General features: G+C 43.7%; 1 protein-coding gene across 1 annotated transcript; it reads left to right on the plus strand.

Annotated features, from left to right (window-relative positions):
- Positions 1 to 863: 863 nt before the first annotated feature.
- LOC309368824 (uncharacterized protein) lies at positions 864 to 16681 on the plus strand (the record flags this gene model as incomplete). The annotated part of the gene is made up of 8 exons (XM_081909130.1): positions 864 to 1002; positions 1653 to 1844; positions 2878 to 2981; positions 3673 to 3962; positions 6832 to 6860; positions 8450 to 8641; positions 13745 to 13848; positions 16360 to 16681. Exons 2-8 carry the CDS (start codon positions 1674 to 1676, stop codon positions 16679 to 16681), a joined length of 1212 nt encoding a protein of 403 aa, XP_081765256.1. The 5' UTR covers positions 864 to 1002; positions 1653 to 1673.
- Positions 16682 to 18212: the final 1531 nt, after the last annotated feature.

Below are 18212 nucleotides of genomic sequence, written 5' to 3' on the forward strand. Positions count from 1 at the left end.
CAGTGCTCTTCCAACCCAGAAGAATTCCGGAAATAGCTTGAGCTTATGCATGGGCACGCATGGGCGCACACTCTCCAGCCCACCAAGAGGTCTGCCGGGGAGTAGACCGAATTGGCCTCAAAAAACGTTGCTGACCCCTGTCGTAGTGCCTTGGAGAAAGTCATCAGTTTTACATGAGACATAATGGTCATGGCTTCCCCCCCAAAATTCTGGGAAATGTCATTAGGTGAGGCAACTAAGAATTCCCTAGTCCTCCTACCAATAAAACACACACACACACAACCCTCTAAAACAAACTCCTAGACCTTAAGTGGGCAGTAGGTGGGAGTTAAGCTTGGTATCCATCATGGTTGCCACCCAGCCTGCCATCTTAAGTTGCCTAAATTGTAATGCCTTAGACCACCGACGTATGACATCAATACATTGCATAGAGCTTTACCAGTACATTAAGGGTAATTTAAAATAGCAGGCTCGGTGACTACCACAGGCTACGGCTGTACCTTGGTTCTCGAACGCCTTGGTACTCATCCATTTAGGCTCCCAAACACGCCAAATATATATTTTTAGGACTCACCCTATTCCTGTGACTGTTTAATATTGCGTTTTAAATTTGGCCAGGGGTTTTATGGTTGTTGTTATAATTATTTTAGTGCCTTGGAGAAAGGCTTGAGCTTTACACTGCCCAGTTCTGTCCAGTCATGGAGCTGCAGAGCATGGCAGGTACTGCTCAGGAGGGAAACTCCCACATCTCATGTTCCTGTTCCTGGTTGCTGCCCTGCCCACATTAATATATGCAGCTCAGCTCAAAGTTTTCCCCACGTAGGATAATTAACTGCAGTGAGACACTGCATGGAACAGCTTGCTGAAGGGAGAAAGGAGAACAAGGCCTGTCTCCTGTTCATAATCATAGAAGCTTGGGCAGTGGCCAGAACCGAATGAGGTAAAGCTAGAAAACAAAGAATAACAATTAATAAATTCCAGCTGTGGTGTTATTCACAAAAGGTGAGTGAAAAAATAGTAAATCCATCTTTTATTATCACACAGGGTCTTTTCTGTGCTGGCTCCACCTCTTTTGAATTTCTTCCTAGTAGGGTGACTAACCTTCAGGCATCTTGAAAGGCATTCAAGATTTATATGGCTTGATTGGCCTTCCCACTCACGGGATGGAAGTTGTGCTTTTGGGTTGCTGAGTCTTTCGATTTATTTATTTTTGTGACTCTATTCTGTTTTAGGTTTTAGTAATAAACCTGTAGGTTTTTATTGCTGTGATTTACTTCAGACAGGATTTGGCTGGAAAAGCAGCATATAAATAATTTAAAATAAACAATATGAATCAAACCTTTCTTAACAATGCTTAGGAATATCCTGAGAACCAACAATAATTGCTCAGAGTTAGGTAAAAATCCATCCATTATTGTTCTAGGGTTCACTTTTTCTAAAAGCATTTCCTGGTTGCCTGGTGAGATTTGCCCTGGTCCCAGTCCAATTAACTCCTGGGTTGCTCATAGGACTCAAACTAGAATTAGAAAAGCCAGCCAGTGCTTCTGCTGTATCAGCCAAAAGCAACCACATATTCTGAAAAATGGGATTCAGGGATTTGGGGTTCAAAATTCTCATGGCTATTATTTTCCCACTTGTGCTTTTGCTGCTAGATCTGCGGTGAGCTACCTTCCATGGACCTCTCTATAGGTACTGCGCTCTTCTTGATCTTCTCCAGCTACCTCTCGGATGCAAAAACCCAAAACTATACAACTGAACTCTCAGTGCCAAATGGAGGGCCATGGGGTGAATGGGGACCCATAGAATTCTGTCGCAAAGGGTATGCAAAAGGATTCAGACTGAAGGTAGATACCTCCTTGTGTCCTCCTTTTCAGGCACCTTGGTGCCAAGTAACTGTGACAATAAGTATGAATGTACAAAGTCGTGGGGCGGCTCTGCTCAGCTGACCTCCATCTGACTAAGTTACTTGGTGGTGAGGTCATTATGATGCAAACGTACTGGTGGAACAATAGGGCCCTTCAGCATTTGGGGTTCTTCTTCATGTGCCTTCTCTGTGAGAGGTCTGCAGGACAACAACACAATAATGCTTGTGGAATGCTCTCCCCAGAGACGTTTGCCTGGTGCCTCTGTTACATATCTTTACGTGCCTGGCAAAAGCATTCCTCTTCTCCCAGGGCTTTGGCTAATTATACCGTTGGGGGGGGGGTATTGTTTTGGTTTGTTATCATGACATCTATTCTTGTGTTTTCACATTGTAAACCACCCTGGGATCTTCAGATGAAGGGTAGTATAGAAATTTAATACATGATGATGATGATATTGCACCATGCCAATTACACCTGAACATAGTTCCCATAATTGCATAACATAAGAGCACAACATGAATTCAGTTCATTTTGAGGCAGAACTTTGAATGATTTCTAGTTCATCTTCAAGTTCCTTCTCTTACATGTGTTATTTACACCTTAGACCCTTTGAGCATTTACGCTTAAATATCATATTTTTGAGGGGAAAGAAATAAAACTATTCGTATTCTGCTGTGTGTGGAATGATGGTTCCTTAGTCTTCTTAAGAAAATTTTATGCATCAATATAACAGCTTGTGACATTCTGGAGGCCGAAATATTTTTTGCCGAGGACATACTTGAATTGAACTGTGAACTGAAATAGTTCATTTTGTAAAGGTGCAAACATGAACTGGAATTAGTTCTTTTGGGGGCATGTCAAATGAGATCCTTTTCGAATCAAACTTTCCAAGCTCTGTACAATACTGTCAAATTCAGCCTGCCCATCTAGTGTGTGTGAAATTCCTCCTGAAAATGCTGTGCTTTGCTATTAATGTGGTCTTATTGCAGTCACAGCTTCTCTTCTCCCCCAGGTAGACCCATGGGAACGTTTTAAAGTATTTAAAGATGATACATCTCTGAATGGCATCCGCCTTTCTTGCATGGATGGCTCAGAAATTCAGTCTGCTGTTGGACCGTGAGTAGCTTTAAATATTCCATTCCTTGGCTTTGTTGTTAGAAAGAAGTATGGAACCAAATCTGGCAAGTTCTTGCCTTTTCCCTGAGTTCTTGAGAAGGATACATCTTGAATTATGGTGACTTATTCATGGGCTGCCAAACCTGAGTGCATCAACAACACAACAGGGAGGGTTGTGATAAAATAGCGAAATGCAATGTAGCAAAAGACAGTTGCTCAACATTCGGATGTAGTTTCCTTCCCCAGGAATTAATCATTGAGCTAACAAAATTAAATAAAACAGAATTCCATTCTACATCTATTTCCATATGAGGTGAATAAAATGTGAAGAGAATGCATACATGCAACATTACCTGTGTAACAAAATGTAGGCCGTATTAGTATGGAACAAGGGTAAAAAATGACAAAATAACTCATCTAATCACATTTGAGCGTCTGCGCATGCGCGAGCAGCGAAACCCGGAAGCTACTTCTGGGTTGCCGCAGAGTGTAACCTGAGAAATGCTCAACCTGAAGCACATTTAACCCAAGGTATGACTGTACCTTTCATATTTCCTCAAATCATAGCTCCCAGGATTCTTTGGGGGAAGCCATGTGCTTCAAATATGTGCTGAATGGGCATTGAATGTATGGTGAAGACATGACTTGAGCAAACATTTCTTCAGAGTATTAACACCACCATCTTTGTCAGGTGGGGGAAGTGGACAAAGACTGAGACTTGTCCTGAGGGCAGTCTAATCTCATTTTCTCTGAGAGTACAAGAAGAACGAGGAATTCTTTTGGATGACACATCAGCTAACAATATCAGGTTCACCTGCGAACATGGGGCTGTCCTGACAGGTCATTCAACTGACTGGGGTACTTTTGGCCCATGGAGTGCAATCTGTCCTCAAGGTGCCATATGTGGAATTCGGACCAAAATGGAACCTCAGATGAAAAAAGGCGACAACACAGCACTAAACGATGTGAAGTTCTACTGCTGTGACTGAACCATGTGGGTTTCACCCGACAATAGCTCAATTCCCTGTGCCCCAATGGCTCCATGACATGAAACTTAATAATAAAATGTATTCCCAATGAAGAGTTCTGCGTGTCTTTTTTTGATGCCCTGTGCCTTAAATCTTCATGTATGGCTTGTTAACAAAGCCATTTAAATCTTGGTAACACTTTATTGAGGAAGCGGAACACAACATTGTATAACTTGAGGAGAAAGCAACAGAGAGGCTTTTGTCTTTTTTAGGTCAGGCACCGGACATAGCAGGAAGGCTATTAACTATACATAACAGGGGGGAACTCCCTTAGATCTACACAGCCAGTCAGAGCGCTCGCTACCTCAGTGAGCGCCGTGCCACTTTGCTTGGTTGTTAAGCAAAACCTCAGCCAGCCCTCCTGGTCTGCTGACTTACTAATAACAGAATGAATGCTAAAGTCACACACAGCACAATCTTTGCTGTGGCAATTCCATCATGGCTGCTGGATAGGAGGCCAACCATAGGATTGGAGAGAGGACAGAGAAGGATGAAGGGACACAGAAGAATGTAAGAAGAGGCCCACTGCATTGTCCGAAAGGTGACTACCCAGATGCATTTCTCGTGTTCAGAAAGGGCTCAACAATTTTGCCCCCCCCCATAAAGAGGTCAACAACTTTTGTTCCAGATTTTCACTTTTTTAAATATAGCAACCCTAGTTCAGAGGGGGAAAGGGGGTGGAACGGGAAAATTCCCATTTACATGTGTCCTGAACCACAATGTAAGTGGCTTCCACAGAGGAGCCATAGAAAGAATGTGGCTGGTCAAGGGAGCCATGGACTCAAAGAGGTTGAAAACCACTGCAGTGGACAAGGAGGTGTGTGTGTGTGTGTGTGTGTGTGTGTGTGTGTGTGTGTGTAAAAACTAGCCTACTATACAAAGGTAACATTTGCCTTTCTTTCTTGTTTTTGCTATACCTCCTTTTGCCCACCCACCTTGGCAAGTGGTGGCCCTCCAGCTAAAAAAGGCTCCAGAGCCCTGCTGTCAAGCGCGGTAGACAATGCTGGGCTGTGGTGCTAGACGTAACACCACCATCCCACCTTAAGATATGTCCTTTTGATGCAGACAGCCATGCCCACCCCATTCCAAATGCCAATGGACTCCTTGGTCTGGATGCACTTATGAAAGGCAACTAGTAGTGGGAGTGCAGTAGGCACAGATCAAAGGTAGGTTTCCATCTGCTCTGCTCAGCTAAGGAGCATGACAGCATGGCAGGTGAAGGACAGATGACTTGTACTTCCCATTGCCCTGCCCCCTTTTCACTCCCGGGCCCATATTCACATTTCCCTGCTCCCTCTCTTTCTGGCTGCTTTGCCGTGAGACGGTAAGTAGAATCGCATGGTTCTGCTTGCTCTGGGGAGAAGGCAGGGCGAGAGCTGCAATGACAATTGTCTAACTGGGTTTTGTAACCATCTATTATATTCCTGTAGCCAACCTGACCTGGGACATTGCTATTAATATTATCTATTTTTAATTTCTTACCTACCATAAGGTCACAGGGCAGGTTACAGCAATTTGAAACGACGGCATTAAGATCAGATGAAAACAAATATAAATAGGTTCAAGTTCAGCATATGAGAAGTGGTATAATGAATGTTCCAGACGCATCTCTGTGGTAAAGGGTGGATCAGTAATCTTATATTTTAACTGGGGGTGGGGGGCGATGAATAGATAACTAAATGGAACCCAGCCAGAATTATACAACTGGTGGAAATCCAGCAGTGTTCTTTCAATATGTTTATTTGACTTTATTTTTCTCCTACACATTTAGAATGGCCTGAAGCCATTGTAGTGGTTTGCATTGTGATAAAAATGAGATAAAACTCAAACAATGCAAGCTCTAAAAGCCATAAAAGTGCTTGAAACAAAATCCAAAACAAATGAACAAATGAACCTGTTTCTACAAAAGGGAAGCCCCTTGTAAAAGTATAATTACTATTCTATAAATAACTTTCCTCAAGGAAAGCCTTCCAGAACAAAAACGTATTCAAGTTGGCAACGTTAGCATAATGAAGCTATTTATGTCTATTTATTTATAAGGTAGGGGGCACTTTTCAAAGACTTTATCAGAAGCTTCATTCCCCCCCCCCCCAGTTGGGTGGGAGAAGGTACTGTAAATCCCAAAGGGTCTGCCCTTTCAGAGTAGGGGCATTTCCAACCTGCTTAGAATCAGAGGCATTCTGCACAAGATATATTTCATTCACAGTGCCTATAGGAGGGCTACAGAGATTAAGTCATTCATCATTTTAACAATGGTGTCACATGTTGTCAGTCATATGCCCATATCAGCAGTCTGGAATTTCTGAACTGGGCCCAATACAGCGCATTGCAACAATCCAGCATCACATGGACTTCGGTGGTCAAGCTATCCCTATATTGCTGGTTTATAGCCAAGAATGATCAGCTGAGGCATGCTAGTGGTTAGCAACCTACTTGTGTGCAGTATTAAAATCTCCCATTGTTCTAGGCACATTTTGTGATGGAATTTCATTAGCGCAGAGTGGAAACAAAAGAGGACCTTTTTCTGCCTCCCACTTCCAGCTTCTCTCTGAAGACTGGAGAAGAGACCCCCTGAAGACTATTAGGGGGGTGGGCAGGGGAAGGACTAGACCATGTGAAAAACATAATATTTTAGCTGCAGCTCATTCGTTTTCAGCTTTGTATTCTTGCTACAAAAAAAGCGCACCTAGACATTCCGTTATTGCGCCCTAACCTAGGTTTAAGGGGCCATTTAGCTCCTAGCTTTCATAGATCGGTTTCTAACACTGCTTGTGTGATAACATGCCCTGATGAACAGCAATGTAAAATTGTCCTAATATCAGATCTGGGGAGGCCACAAGTGCAGTTTCTGGTAATTAAGGCTGCAAAAACGAACAACAACCACCGTGCTTCTTTGATTAGGAGGAACAGAACCCAGTGTTCTCTGTTATGAGACTCGTAGTGACTCTTTCTGATATGACTTTTACTAATTGGGATTGCAAATCTTCTGAGGAGCATGGAACATTTCAGTAACATAAAAGCATAAGGGGGGGATGCACTGGAACATAGCACACTAGTGACTAAGGTGGAGCTTTCTGAATCTCCTTTGGTGAAAATTAAAGTACCTAGAGCAGATTGTCCCCTGCCCTCAACAACTTTTTTGGGCTCGTGGACACATTTGGAATTTTGAGATAGTGCCATGGGCACTTTCACAAAATGAGTGCTGGGTGGGTGGATGTGGCAAGACCCCAAATAATAGTCTGGGCAATTACCAAAGTTACTCTTGCAACAGGCTACTTGTTTTAGCAGAAAAGCAAACTATTCAGACTAAAATACAGGTAGCTTGCTCAGACACCTGGGCAGAAGGCCAAGGTGGGACCTGAGGCTCAAAGCACAAAGTCTCTCCGCCAATCTTTTTCTCTCTCTTTGGCAGCCAACCCATCCATGGATGGCCAAAGACATTTTGCCACTCGCAAATGGACAAAGTGGGGTTCAAAGCCAGTGCCAGACAGCCAACCCCTTTGAAATTGTCCTCATCAGGGACTGACTACTGGGAACCTTTCTCACTCTCCATAGGCCATTTTTGACAGGAAGTTGTCACCTCATGATGTCTGGAGACTGATAAACCACCCTGCCTAACTCTCAAAAATGGGCTGCAGAGGGTGGGGCAGTTTTGGACCAGGGTCTCATGCTGAAGAAAAGGTTTCCCACCCTTGGTCTAAAGGATAAAACAGAAATTCCCTGCAGTGGCAGATGAGTCACTGCTGCTTATTTAGAAGCAGGAGGAAGAGGAAACAGGGAGGAGGGAGAGTGGTACAGGTCAAATGGACTGACAAGGAGCACAAGATTAGCTCTGCTGGAGTGTTTGCACTGTACCATCTTCCCTGCTGCCTCACTCCTCTTCCTCCTGACCCATCTGCAAGGAGGTCAGCGAAGCTTCTGCATCCCAGCATGCTACCTTCTGCTGATGCCCTTAATGTGCACATGGTGACTATGTTACTGATAGTACAGTGGTGCCTCGCAAGACGAAAATAATCTGTTCCGCGAGTCTCTTCGTCTAGCGGTTTTTTCGTCTTGCGAAGCAACCCTATTAGCGGCTTAGCGGATTAGCACTATTAGCGGCTTAGCGGCTAGTAAAGCCTCAGCGGCTTAGCGGCTAAAAGGCTATTAGCGGCTTAGAAAAAGGGGGGGAAGCAAAAAAAATTGCAAGACTCGCAAGACGTTTTCGTCTTGCGAAGCAAGCCCATAGGGAAATTCGTCTTGTGAAGCGCATCGAAAAACGGAAAACACTTTCGTCTAGCAGGTTTTTCGTCTTGCGAGGCATTCGTCTTGCGGGGCACCACTGTAAAGACCAATTGTTGCCTGTCATGTTTTATAGTAGATTCATGAAGACACCCTGCCCAAATTTTCAGACTACATGTTCTCATGGCTACCTTTCTTCAACTTTATTTCCCCATCTAGGACAAAGGAGGACTCCTCAATATGGATGTTTCCATCACTGCTGTGGTCTTCCCAATCATTTTCTGCTACCTCTGGGAAGTAGAGGCCCGAGGTTACGACTCCATCATCTCCGTGCTAAATGGAGCACCATGGGGTCTTTGGGGAAAAAAAGAACTTTGCTCCTTTGGTTTTGCTACTGGTTTCTCACTGAAGGTAAAACTTAACTTGTATCTGCTTTCCAGACAACCTCACAACTGGTTATCTCTGATGATTCTGCCCTCCTTTCTTCCCACAAAGTTATATTCATCTCTAGGAAAGCGTCTTAGTGTGAACCAGAAAACAGGCCCAGAATTGGCAAAACATTAATCAACAAGGCAAACTTACATTGGCTGCGTGCCACTTTAACCTGCATGGCTTTTGTCAGTGCATCCTGGGAATTGTAGTTTGTGAAGGAGCTAGCAGTGCAGACCCTCCAAGTATCCCTATTTTCCAGGGGAGGTCCTCGATTTACAGAAGCCGTCCCAGTTTCTGACTTGATCCTGGAATGTCCCACTTTTCCTTAGGATGCCCCTATTTTCTATATATATATATATATATATGCAGGTTTTGGTGTCCTCGGGTGTCTACCCGTGTAAAAGTTGGGGTGTCTAGGCGACGTTTCGACGAGGTCTCACTCGTCATCTTCAGGCTGGTGCTTTCGGCTTCTTGTTACTGGAACAGAGCAGGATCTCAGTGTTTGAGTTCCTATAAATACTGTTGAGGGGGTGTGGTGTATAGCCTCCAATGTTCTGGGCAGAGAGGAAGTTCCCAGGCTAGTGTGCCTTTTCTTCTTTTGTTCCTTAATTACTTGAGGGATATCTTGAGTGATTTCTTGAGTGATATCCTGAGTACCACTTAGGTGGGTCATTAGGTGTGGATTAGTTGCTAAAGTCTTTGTGTCTTGACCTCTTGAACTTTGTGAAGAGTTTTTCTGAGAATATGGCTGTACTGCACTTAGTTGTGCTCTGGCTTGGCTTCGTGTATAGGGGCGAGCTGTGGTTTTGTGGCCTGTGTCAGCCAGATCTGTGTAGGGATTGCAGGGGGGTGCAGCATCCGGAGGTGCCACCATGGTTTGGCTACTGGATGGTGTCTGTAATTTATCTGTGGAGAGGGTCTGGGTTTGGGTCTGGTGTGGTTGGTTGGTGATGGCGTTCTGTGTGCCTCTGGATCTGGTGTCAGTTTTTGTGGGGAGGGCTAATTTCCAGATGTCTGGCAAGCGGGATGTGTCGTCACGCTTGTTCATGTTGTGAGGGTGTTTCTCTATCTCGATGGCTTCCATGATTATTCTCTTGTGGTGATGTTCCATGTTAAAGAGCAATTTGGAATCTGCAAAATTAATTTCGTGTCCTGTTTCTTTCATGTGTTGGAAAAGAGAGGAAGTTTTTTCTTCTTTTTTGACGGCATTCTTGTGTTCTGCGATACGTGCATTTATTCGTCTGTTTGTTTGTCCAATGTACGTGGCTGGGCAGACTTTGCAGGGTATTTCATAGACCCCTTGGTTTTCCAACTGGATTTTATCCTTGGGGTTTCTGAGGATATTGGCTATTTTTTGGTTGGTGCAAAAGGCTGTTTTGATATTGTGTTTATGGAGGATTTTGCTAATTTTATCTGTAGTGCCCTTGATATAAGGAAGGAGGGCCATGCCATTGTTTTCTTCTGTGTCTTGGTTTTTGGGGGGTGTTTCTTTTTGGATTAGCTTCGTAACCCTGTTTTGCTGGTATCCATTGGCAATTAACACATTTGAGAGATTCTGTAAGACTCTCATCTCCAGAACCAAACGCCTGGCTGACAAAGACCACTTGACAACTGAGTTACAGAATCTCTCAAATGTGTTAATTGCCAATGGATACCAGCAAAACAGGGTTACGAAGCTAATCCAAAAAGAAACACCCCCCAAAAACCAAGACACAGAAGAAAACAATGGCATGGCCCTCCTTCCTTATATCAAGGGCACTACAGATAAAATTAGCAAAATCCTCCATAAACACAATATCAAAACAGCCTTTTGCACCAACCAAAAAATAGCCAATATCCTCAGAAACCCCAAGGATAAAATCCAGTTGGAAAACCAAGGGGTCTATGAAATACCCTGCAAAGTCTGCCCAGCCACGTACATTGGACAAACAAACAGACGAATAAATGCACGTATCGCAGAACACAAGAATGCCGTCAAAAAAGAAGAAAAAACTTCCTCTCTTTTCCAACACATGAAAGAAACAGGACACGAAATTAATTTTGCAGATTCCAAATTGCTCTTTAACATGGAACATCACCACAAGAGAATAATCATGGAAGCCATCGAGATAGAGAAACACCCTCACAACATGAACAAGCGTGACGACACATCCCGCTTGCCAGACATCTGGAAATTAGCCCTCCCCACAAAAACTGACACCAGATCCAGAGGCACACAGAACGCCATCACCAACCAACCACACCAGACCCAAACCCAGACCCTCTCCACAGATAAATTACAGACACCATCCAGTAGCCAAACCATGGTGGCACCTCCGGATGCTGCACCCCCCTGCAATCCCTACACAGATCTGGCTGACACAGGCCACAAAACCACAGCTCGCCCCTATACACGAAGCCAAGCCAGAGCACAACTAAGTGCAGTACAGCCATCTTCTCAGAAAAACTCTTCACAAAGTTCAAGAGGTCAAGACACAAAGACTTTAGCAACTAATCCACACCTAATGACCCACCTAAGTGGTACTCAGGATATCACTCAAGAAATCACTCAAGATATCCCTCAAGTAATTAAGGAACAAAAGAAGAAAAGGCACACTAGCCTGGGAACTTCCTCTCTGCCCAGAACATTGGAGGCTATACACCACACCCCCTCAACAGTATTTATAGGAACTCAAACACTGAGATCCTGCTCTGTTCCAGTAACAAGAAGCCGAAAGCACCAGCCTGAAGATGACGAGTGAGACCTCGTCGAAACGTCGCCTAGACACCCCAACTTTTACACGGGAAGACACCCGAGGACACCAAAACCTGCATTCCTGTACCCGTGAAAATCTACGAAAGCAAATATATATATATATATATATATATATATATATATATATATATATATATATATATGCAGGTTTTGGTGTCCTCGGGTGTCTTCCCGTGTAAAAGTTGGGGTGTCTAGGCGACGTTTCGACGAGGTCTCACTCGTCATCTTCAGGCTGGTGCTTTCGGCTTCTTGTTACTGGAACAGAGCAGGATCCTGCTCTGTTCCAGTAACAAGAAGCCGAAAGCACCAGCCTGAAGATGACGAGTGAGACCTCGTCGAAACGTCGCCTAGACACCCCAACTTTTACACGGGAAGACACCCGAGGACACCAAAACCTGCATTCCTGTACCCGTGAAAATCTACGAAAGCATATATATATATATATATATATATAAATTTTTATTAAGTTTTTCTTTAACAAATAATTTTGACAACCATGTTTACCAATTTACAGTTTTTGAACTCCCATCAGTACCTCCTTCAATCATCCATTTTTCATATCTTTACACATTTTCTATGTAGTATTGCCGATTTGATAATAACCTTCCATCTCAGTTTCTTTCTTACAATATACCTTGGTTTATCACAAAGCCTCTTTAAAACCCACTAGCATTGTCTGTTCATCACATACAGTTTTCAGACATTCCGTAAACTTTCCCCAGTTCTCCATGAATTTGTGATCTTTCTGATATCTAATTTTTCCAGTCATTTTATCCAATTCTGCATAATCCATAAGTTTCATTCTCCACTCAGTCAAGGTCGGTAGTTCCTTTTGTTTCCATTTTTGGGCCATTAGTATTCTTGCCGCTGTAACTGCATATTGAAACAGTTTATAATCACATCTTTTTATCTCTCTTCCTGTTATTCCTAACAAAAAGGCTTGTTAGGATGCCCCTATTTTTATCAGAGAAATGCTGGAGAATATAGACCATCACATGTTACCTGCCCCAGGTCAGTTCTCCCGTGACTGGCAACATCTGTCCAGAGTGTCAGACAGGAGACTCTTCCAGGCTTAAGGTGCCAATGACTGAATCTGAGACCTTTTGCATGCAAAGCATATGCTCTGCCCCTGAGCTACAGCCCATCCTAGGTGCCATCTGGTGGTGGCAGGAAGAACTTTGTGAAATTGTGTTCGTTTAAGAATGGCAGGCAGGGCCAGCCCTATCACTAGGCAAATTGAGGCAGTTGCCAGTCCAGCCAGTCCTTGATTTTGGGAAAAAAGCACCAGCTAGCAAGGAAGTCCAAGGTGAAATCACTTCCGATTCACCATGTCCAATAAACTCAAAACATACCAGGCTCCTAGAACAGCATATAAAACAGTCAAGGGGGTGGGGAACATTACAACAATCATTTGCTAAAATGCCCTTATTTCAATGTACTGGCATCAACACTGTTCTTCAGCTCAATTCTGAATCTTATTAGAATCTTTCCCCCGCAGAATTGCTCACAATCCTTTCTTACATAACACCGGTCCTGAAAGACCTACATTGGCTCCCAGTACATTTCCAGGCACAATTCAAAGTGTTGGTGCTGACCTTTAAAACCTAAACTGCCTTGGCCCAGTATACCTGAAGGAGCATCTCCACCCCCATCGTTCAGCCCGGACACTGAGGTCCAACTCCAAGGGCCTTCTGGTTGATCCCTCACTGCAAGAAGCAAAGTTACAGGGAACCAGGCGGAAGGCCTTTGAGTAGTGGCACCCGCCCTGTGGAACGCCCTCCCATCAGATGTCAAGGAAATAAACAACTATCAGACTTTTAGAAGACATTTGAAGGCAGCCCTGTCTAGGGAAGTTTTTAATATTGGATGAAACATTGTATTTTAATATTCTGCTGGAAGCCGTCCAAAGTGGCTGGGGAAACCCAGCCAGATGGGTGGGGTATGAATAATAAATTTATTATTATTATTATTTGATTATCTGTCTTGTAAGACATTTTTCTATGGGAATCCTGGGAGTCTCTCTAACCTGTTCAGGGCTGCCCTAGACCTATAGGCTACTATAATACAGAATTCAGTTTGTGAGCCCAAAGTTTCTGTTAAGTTTCTTAGTATTTCAGGCTTACATGAAAGGGCACACATTTCGACTTTATATCTTTAACAAGCCTATTTCACTCAATCCTCTTCCTTTGGAGGGTGCTTGAGGGAACTTTTTGTTCACTCTGAGTCCCCCCCCCCCGATTATATTCAATTCCCCACCATGTTGGTAGCCCAAGTGAGTGCCAAAGGACTCTTACTTTATCACAGTCTCTCTTCCCCTTTGACACCAGGTGGAACCATATCAAGGAGGTGGAAGGAAAGACGACGATACAGCCCTAAATGGCATCCGATTGTTCTGCAATGATGATTCATATATTTCGTCCGCTGTTGGGGAGTGAGCATCTCTATCTTTTTTTTTAGCTGTCACCATAATTTAGGCTTTCCCCCTGTGCCAATCTTGTGTTATATATATATATATATATATATATATATATATATATATATATATATATATATATGCAGGTTTTGGTGTCCTCGGGTGTCTTCCCGTGTAAAAGTTGGGGTGTCTAGGCGACGTTTCGACGAGGTCTCACTCGTCATCTTCAGGCTGGTGCTTTCGGCTTCTTGTTACTGGAACAGAGCTCTGTTCCAGTAACAAGAAGCCGAAAGCACCAGCCTGAAGATGACGAGTGAGACCTCGTCGAAACGTCGCCTAGACACCCCAACTTTTACACGGGAAGACACCCGAGGACACCAAAACCTGCATTCCTGTACCCGTGAAAATCTACGAAAGCATATATATATATATATATATATGCAGGTTTTGGTGTCCTCGGGTGTCTTCCCGTGTAAAAGTTGGGGTGTCTAGGCGACGTTTCGACGAGGTCTCACTCGTCATCTTCAGGCTGGTGCTTTCGGCTTCTTGTTACTGGAACAGAAAAGCTCTGTTCCAGTAACAAGAAGCCGAAAGCACCAGCCTGAAGATGACGAGTGAGACCTCGTCGAAACGTCGCCTAGACACCCCAACTTTTACACGGGAAGACACCCGAGGACACCAAAACCTGCATTCTTGTACCCGTGAAAATCTACGAAAGCACATATATATATATATATATATATGCAGGTTTTGGTGTCCTCGGGTGTCTTCCCGTGTAAAAGTTGGGGTGTCTAGACGACGTTTCGACGAGGTCTCACTCGTCATCTTCAGGCTGGTGCTTTCGGCTGGTGCTTTCGGCTTCTTGTACCCGTGAAAATCTACGAAAGCAAATATATATATATATATATATATATATATATATATATATATATATAATGTTGCTCCCTCTTCGCTTTTTATTTTAGTAGCAGTGGGAATGAGGGTTCATAAATTCTGTGGCCACAGGGTTACGATACCTGGACAAAACCAACATTTGGAAGTTGCCTTAGGACCAATCAACCCCACAGAGAGACAGTTTGGCCTCTGTTCTTCTTAGGTCCAAAAGAACTGATCTGGCCAGGACCTAGCAAACCAGAAATAACTTCACCTCACATTTCTCTCTTATTGAGAGTTATACCCAGAAGTGGCTTGCCTGGTGCGATGGAGATACAATGCCAGGAGGGATAGAGGAAGGGTGAGGAGGCAGGGACAATGGCATGGTGCAGTTGGGCTGCCAGGAGTCCCAGACTGTTGTGCTGTGGCAACTTCCCCTTTGCCTTGCCACAACTCTCTCCCATACCAGGAAGCACCGTGACTCCGCTGCTTCCAGTTACATCTTCGGAAAGGCAGAATGAAAACAGCCCCATAATTTCTGGAATGTACGCAGTGGCTCAGATAACTCTTTGTACTCAGTAGTGTGGTAAAGCAGACAGACACTGCATAAATAACAAGGCCTTGGACAAAGTTAAATAAAAAAAACTTAGCTTTCACTCAAGGTTTTGTTGTTGTTGTTGTTTTTTTTGTAAAGCAGCAGTTTTAAGCATTCATTGTGAAGATATTCATAGGAAAAACCTCCCCCATTTGTTTTAGAAAAGTAGGGACAAATAACCCAGGAGAAAATGAAAATATAGGAAAAATGCAGCCAGGCAAACCTAACCTAGATTATTTCACTACCAAAAAAAATCTGTATCTGAGTCACCCTGTTCCTCCCCCATTTCACCCCCCCCTTCAGCCTATGTTTTAGGCTGAACTGCTAAACCGCTCTGCTTAAAACGAAGCTCTTTTCTTTCTGCATTCATTGAAATGGGAAATATAAAAACGGCTATAGCTTTGTCCCCTTTTGGACAAGTGGATGAAATATTCAGGCACAAGAAGGTTTATTAGCCTGCCAAATTACAGACAAATGGATTCAGGGCCTTTGGGGGGGGCAAGTAGCAGGGATTTGCTTTCCTTTTTAATCAAAGAGAAACAGAGATATTACATTGGAAAACATAAAGCTATACAGAAAAGTACAGAAAGAGATGAACACGAAACTTTGTGGAGGCTCTCATCTGACTTGGTGTGGTGGTATTGACCTTGTGCTTTGACTCAAGAGGAAGGAGATATCACCCTCCCCCCCAAAAATTGCTTCAGTTTTCCTTGGTCTTGATTTGCTGTTAATCAATTATATGTTCTCATTAATTACATTTGAGGTATCAGTCATTTGGGAGAACATTCTACATCCCATGAGCAATGGGACCTCCCCTTCTTCTTCCTCCTCCTGCAGCCCCTTCCAACTCTCTAGAACAGATCTGAGGGGATGAGGAGTAGGTGGGTATAGACAGAGGAAACGGAAGGGTACAGCTGAGATAAAAATCTGAATATATTTCTCTTTTATATCTTTTTTAAATTTTCAATTTTGCATTCCGAAATAAACAATTTACAAACTTTAAAATCAAAAATAAATAAATCTGAATATATTTCTCAAGCCAGCTTTGTCATCTTTGGCAGATGGGGAGCATGGTCTGAGATTCAGTATTGCCCTGTACCATCCAAGCTTAAGGCCTTCTCCCTGAGAGTGGAAGTACCGCAAGGACTTGGGGATGACACTGCAGCCAACAACATCATGTTCATGTGTAGCGATGACTCCAAGCTAAAAGGCAACTCGCATGAATGGGGAACCTTCGGCCCATGGAGCTCTCCCTGCCACACCGGTTCCTATATATGTGGCATCCAGACAAAGGTCGAGTTTCCACAAGGGCCCGAAGATGACACTGCACTTAATGACATTAAGTTCTATTGCTGCAAAGGAAATTTTGGCATATTTCGTTGACATTCCTGCAGATCTGCTAGCTTATGAATTTGTCCTCTATTAAACTTTACCTTTAACTGGAGAGCTGTGTCTTTTTTTATTAAAAAAAAATCTGATGCACTAGACTCATTTTTCAGCCCTCTGATGGGAGGAGAACCCAAGGAGGGCAGAGACATAAAAGGGGGGCAGAAATATATAAGCGCTGATTGGCTGATTTGGAGACAGCAGGGGAAGTCATGCTCTTTAGCCCCTCAAGTATGTACAGTCCTAGTCAGATCATAAGGTCCAAACTCAGCACTGTCACAATAAAAAGGTAATGGTAAAGGACCTCTGGACGGTTAAGTCCAGTCAAACTTGACTATTGTGTGCGGTGCTCATCTTGCTTCAGGCTGAGGGAGTCAGCGTTTGTCTGGCTCATGTGGCCAGCATTGTCTAAACCACTTTTGGTGCAACGGGACACTGTGATGGAAGCCAGGGCGCATGAAAACACCCTTTACCTTCCCGTCACAGTGGTACCTGGTTATCTACTTGCACTGGCATGCTTTCAAACTGCTAGGTTGGCAGGAGCTGGGACAGAGCAACAGGAGCTCACCTCCAGCGGCGTAGCTAGCGGCTCAGGCATCTGGGGTGGCACAAATGCCCTGTGGAACAAATTATTTGTGCCAGTCTTCACAGCAGATGTTAGACAGATTCTTATGCCTTGATCACTAAGTTTCTAGGAGGAGACTGGAAGAAACCAATCAAGTAGGCACGATGAAGTCACTTCTGGTAAATCTGAAATTTTAGGGGAAATTGCAGATTTAAAAATTGGCATCACTGTGTCTAGATAATCTGCAGCCAAGAGTTCTGAAATTACCGAAATGTAAGAATGTTGATCTTCTAAGAAAAATATGCGAGTGATCACTAATGCCAGCACCTGTATTGGAAGACTAGAAAGTAGCCAACCTAACATCAAATCACTAATAAGAGATCTAAGTGAGCTAGGAAATTGCGTGCCCATTAGCCTAACATCTGTCCTGTGTAAATTGGTGGAAAGCATACTTGAAACTAGAATGGTTAAATATTGGAGAATACTTGCGGAGGGAGGATAATCCTAACTTCTGCAAAGGGAATCATAGAATTGGAAGTCTTTCTTCACCTATCTTTTGGAATTTTTGAGAGTATTAACATGTAGACAATCTGCCCACCTGCCACATTTGGCCCACATTTGGGTGTGTGTGTAATGTCATGGCTTGCCAGCTGCATCTAGTTCCCCAACAGACATTGTATACAGTGGTACCTTGGGTTAAGAACTTAATTTGTTCTGGAGGTCCGTTCTTAACCTGAAACTGTTCTTAACCTGAGGTGCCACTTTAGCTAATGGGGCCACCCACTGCTGCTGCCATGCGATTTCTGTTCTCATCCTGAAGCAAAGTTCTTAACCCGAGGTACTATTTCTGGGTTAATGGAGTCTGTAACCACTGTACAATCATACCTCGGGTTGAAGTTGCTTCACGTTAAGCCTTTTTGGGTTGTGCTCCACGGCGACCCGGAAGTAACGGAGCGTGTTAGT

Source organism: Podarcis melisellensis (assembly GCF_964234715.1).
Source record: "Podarcis melisellensis genome assembly, chromosome: 4".
Lineage (NCBI taxonomy): Eukaryota > Metazoa > Chordata > Lepidosauria > Squamata > Lacertidae > Podarcis > Podarcis melisellensis.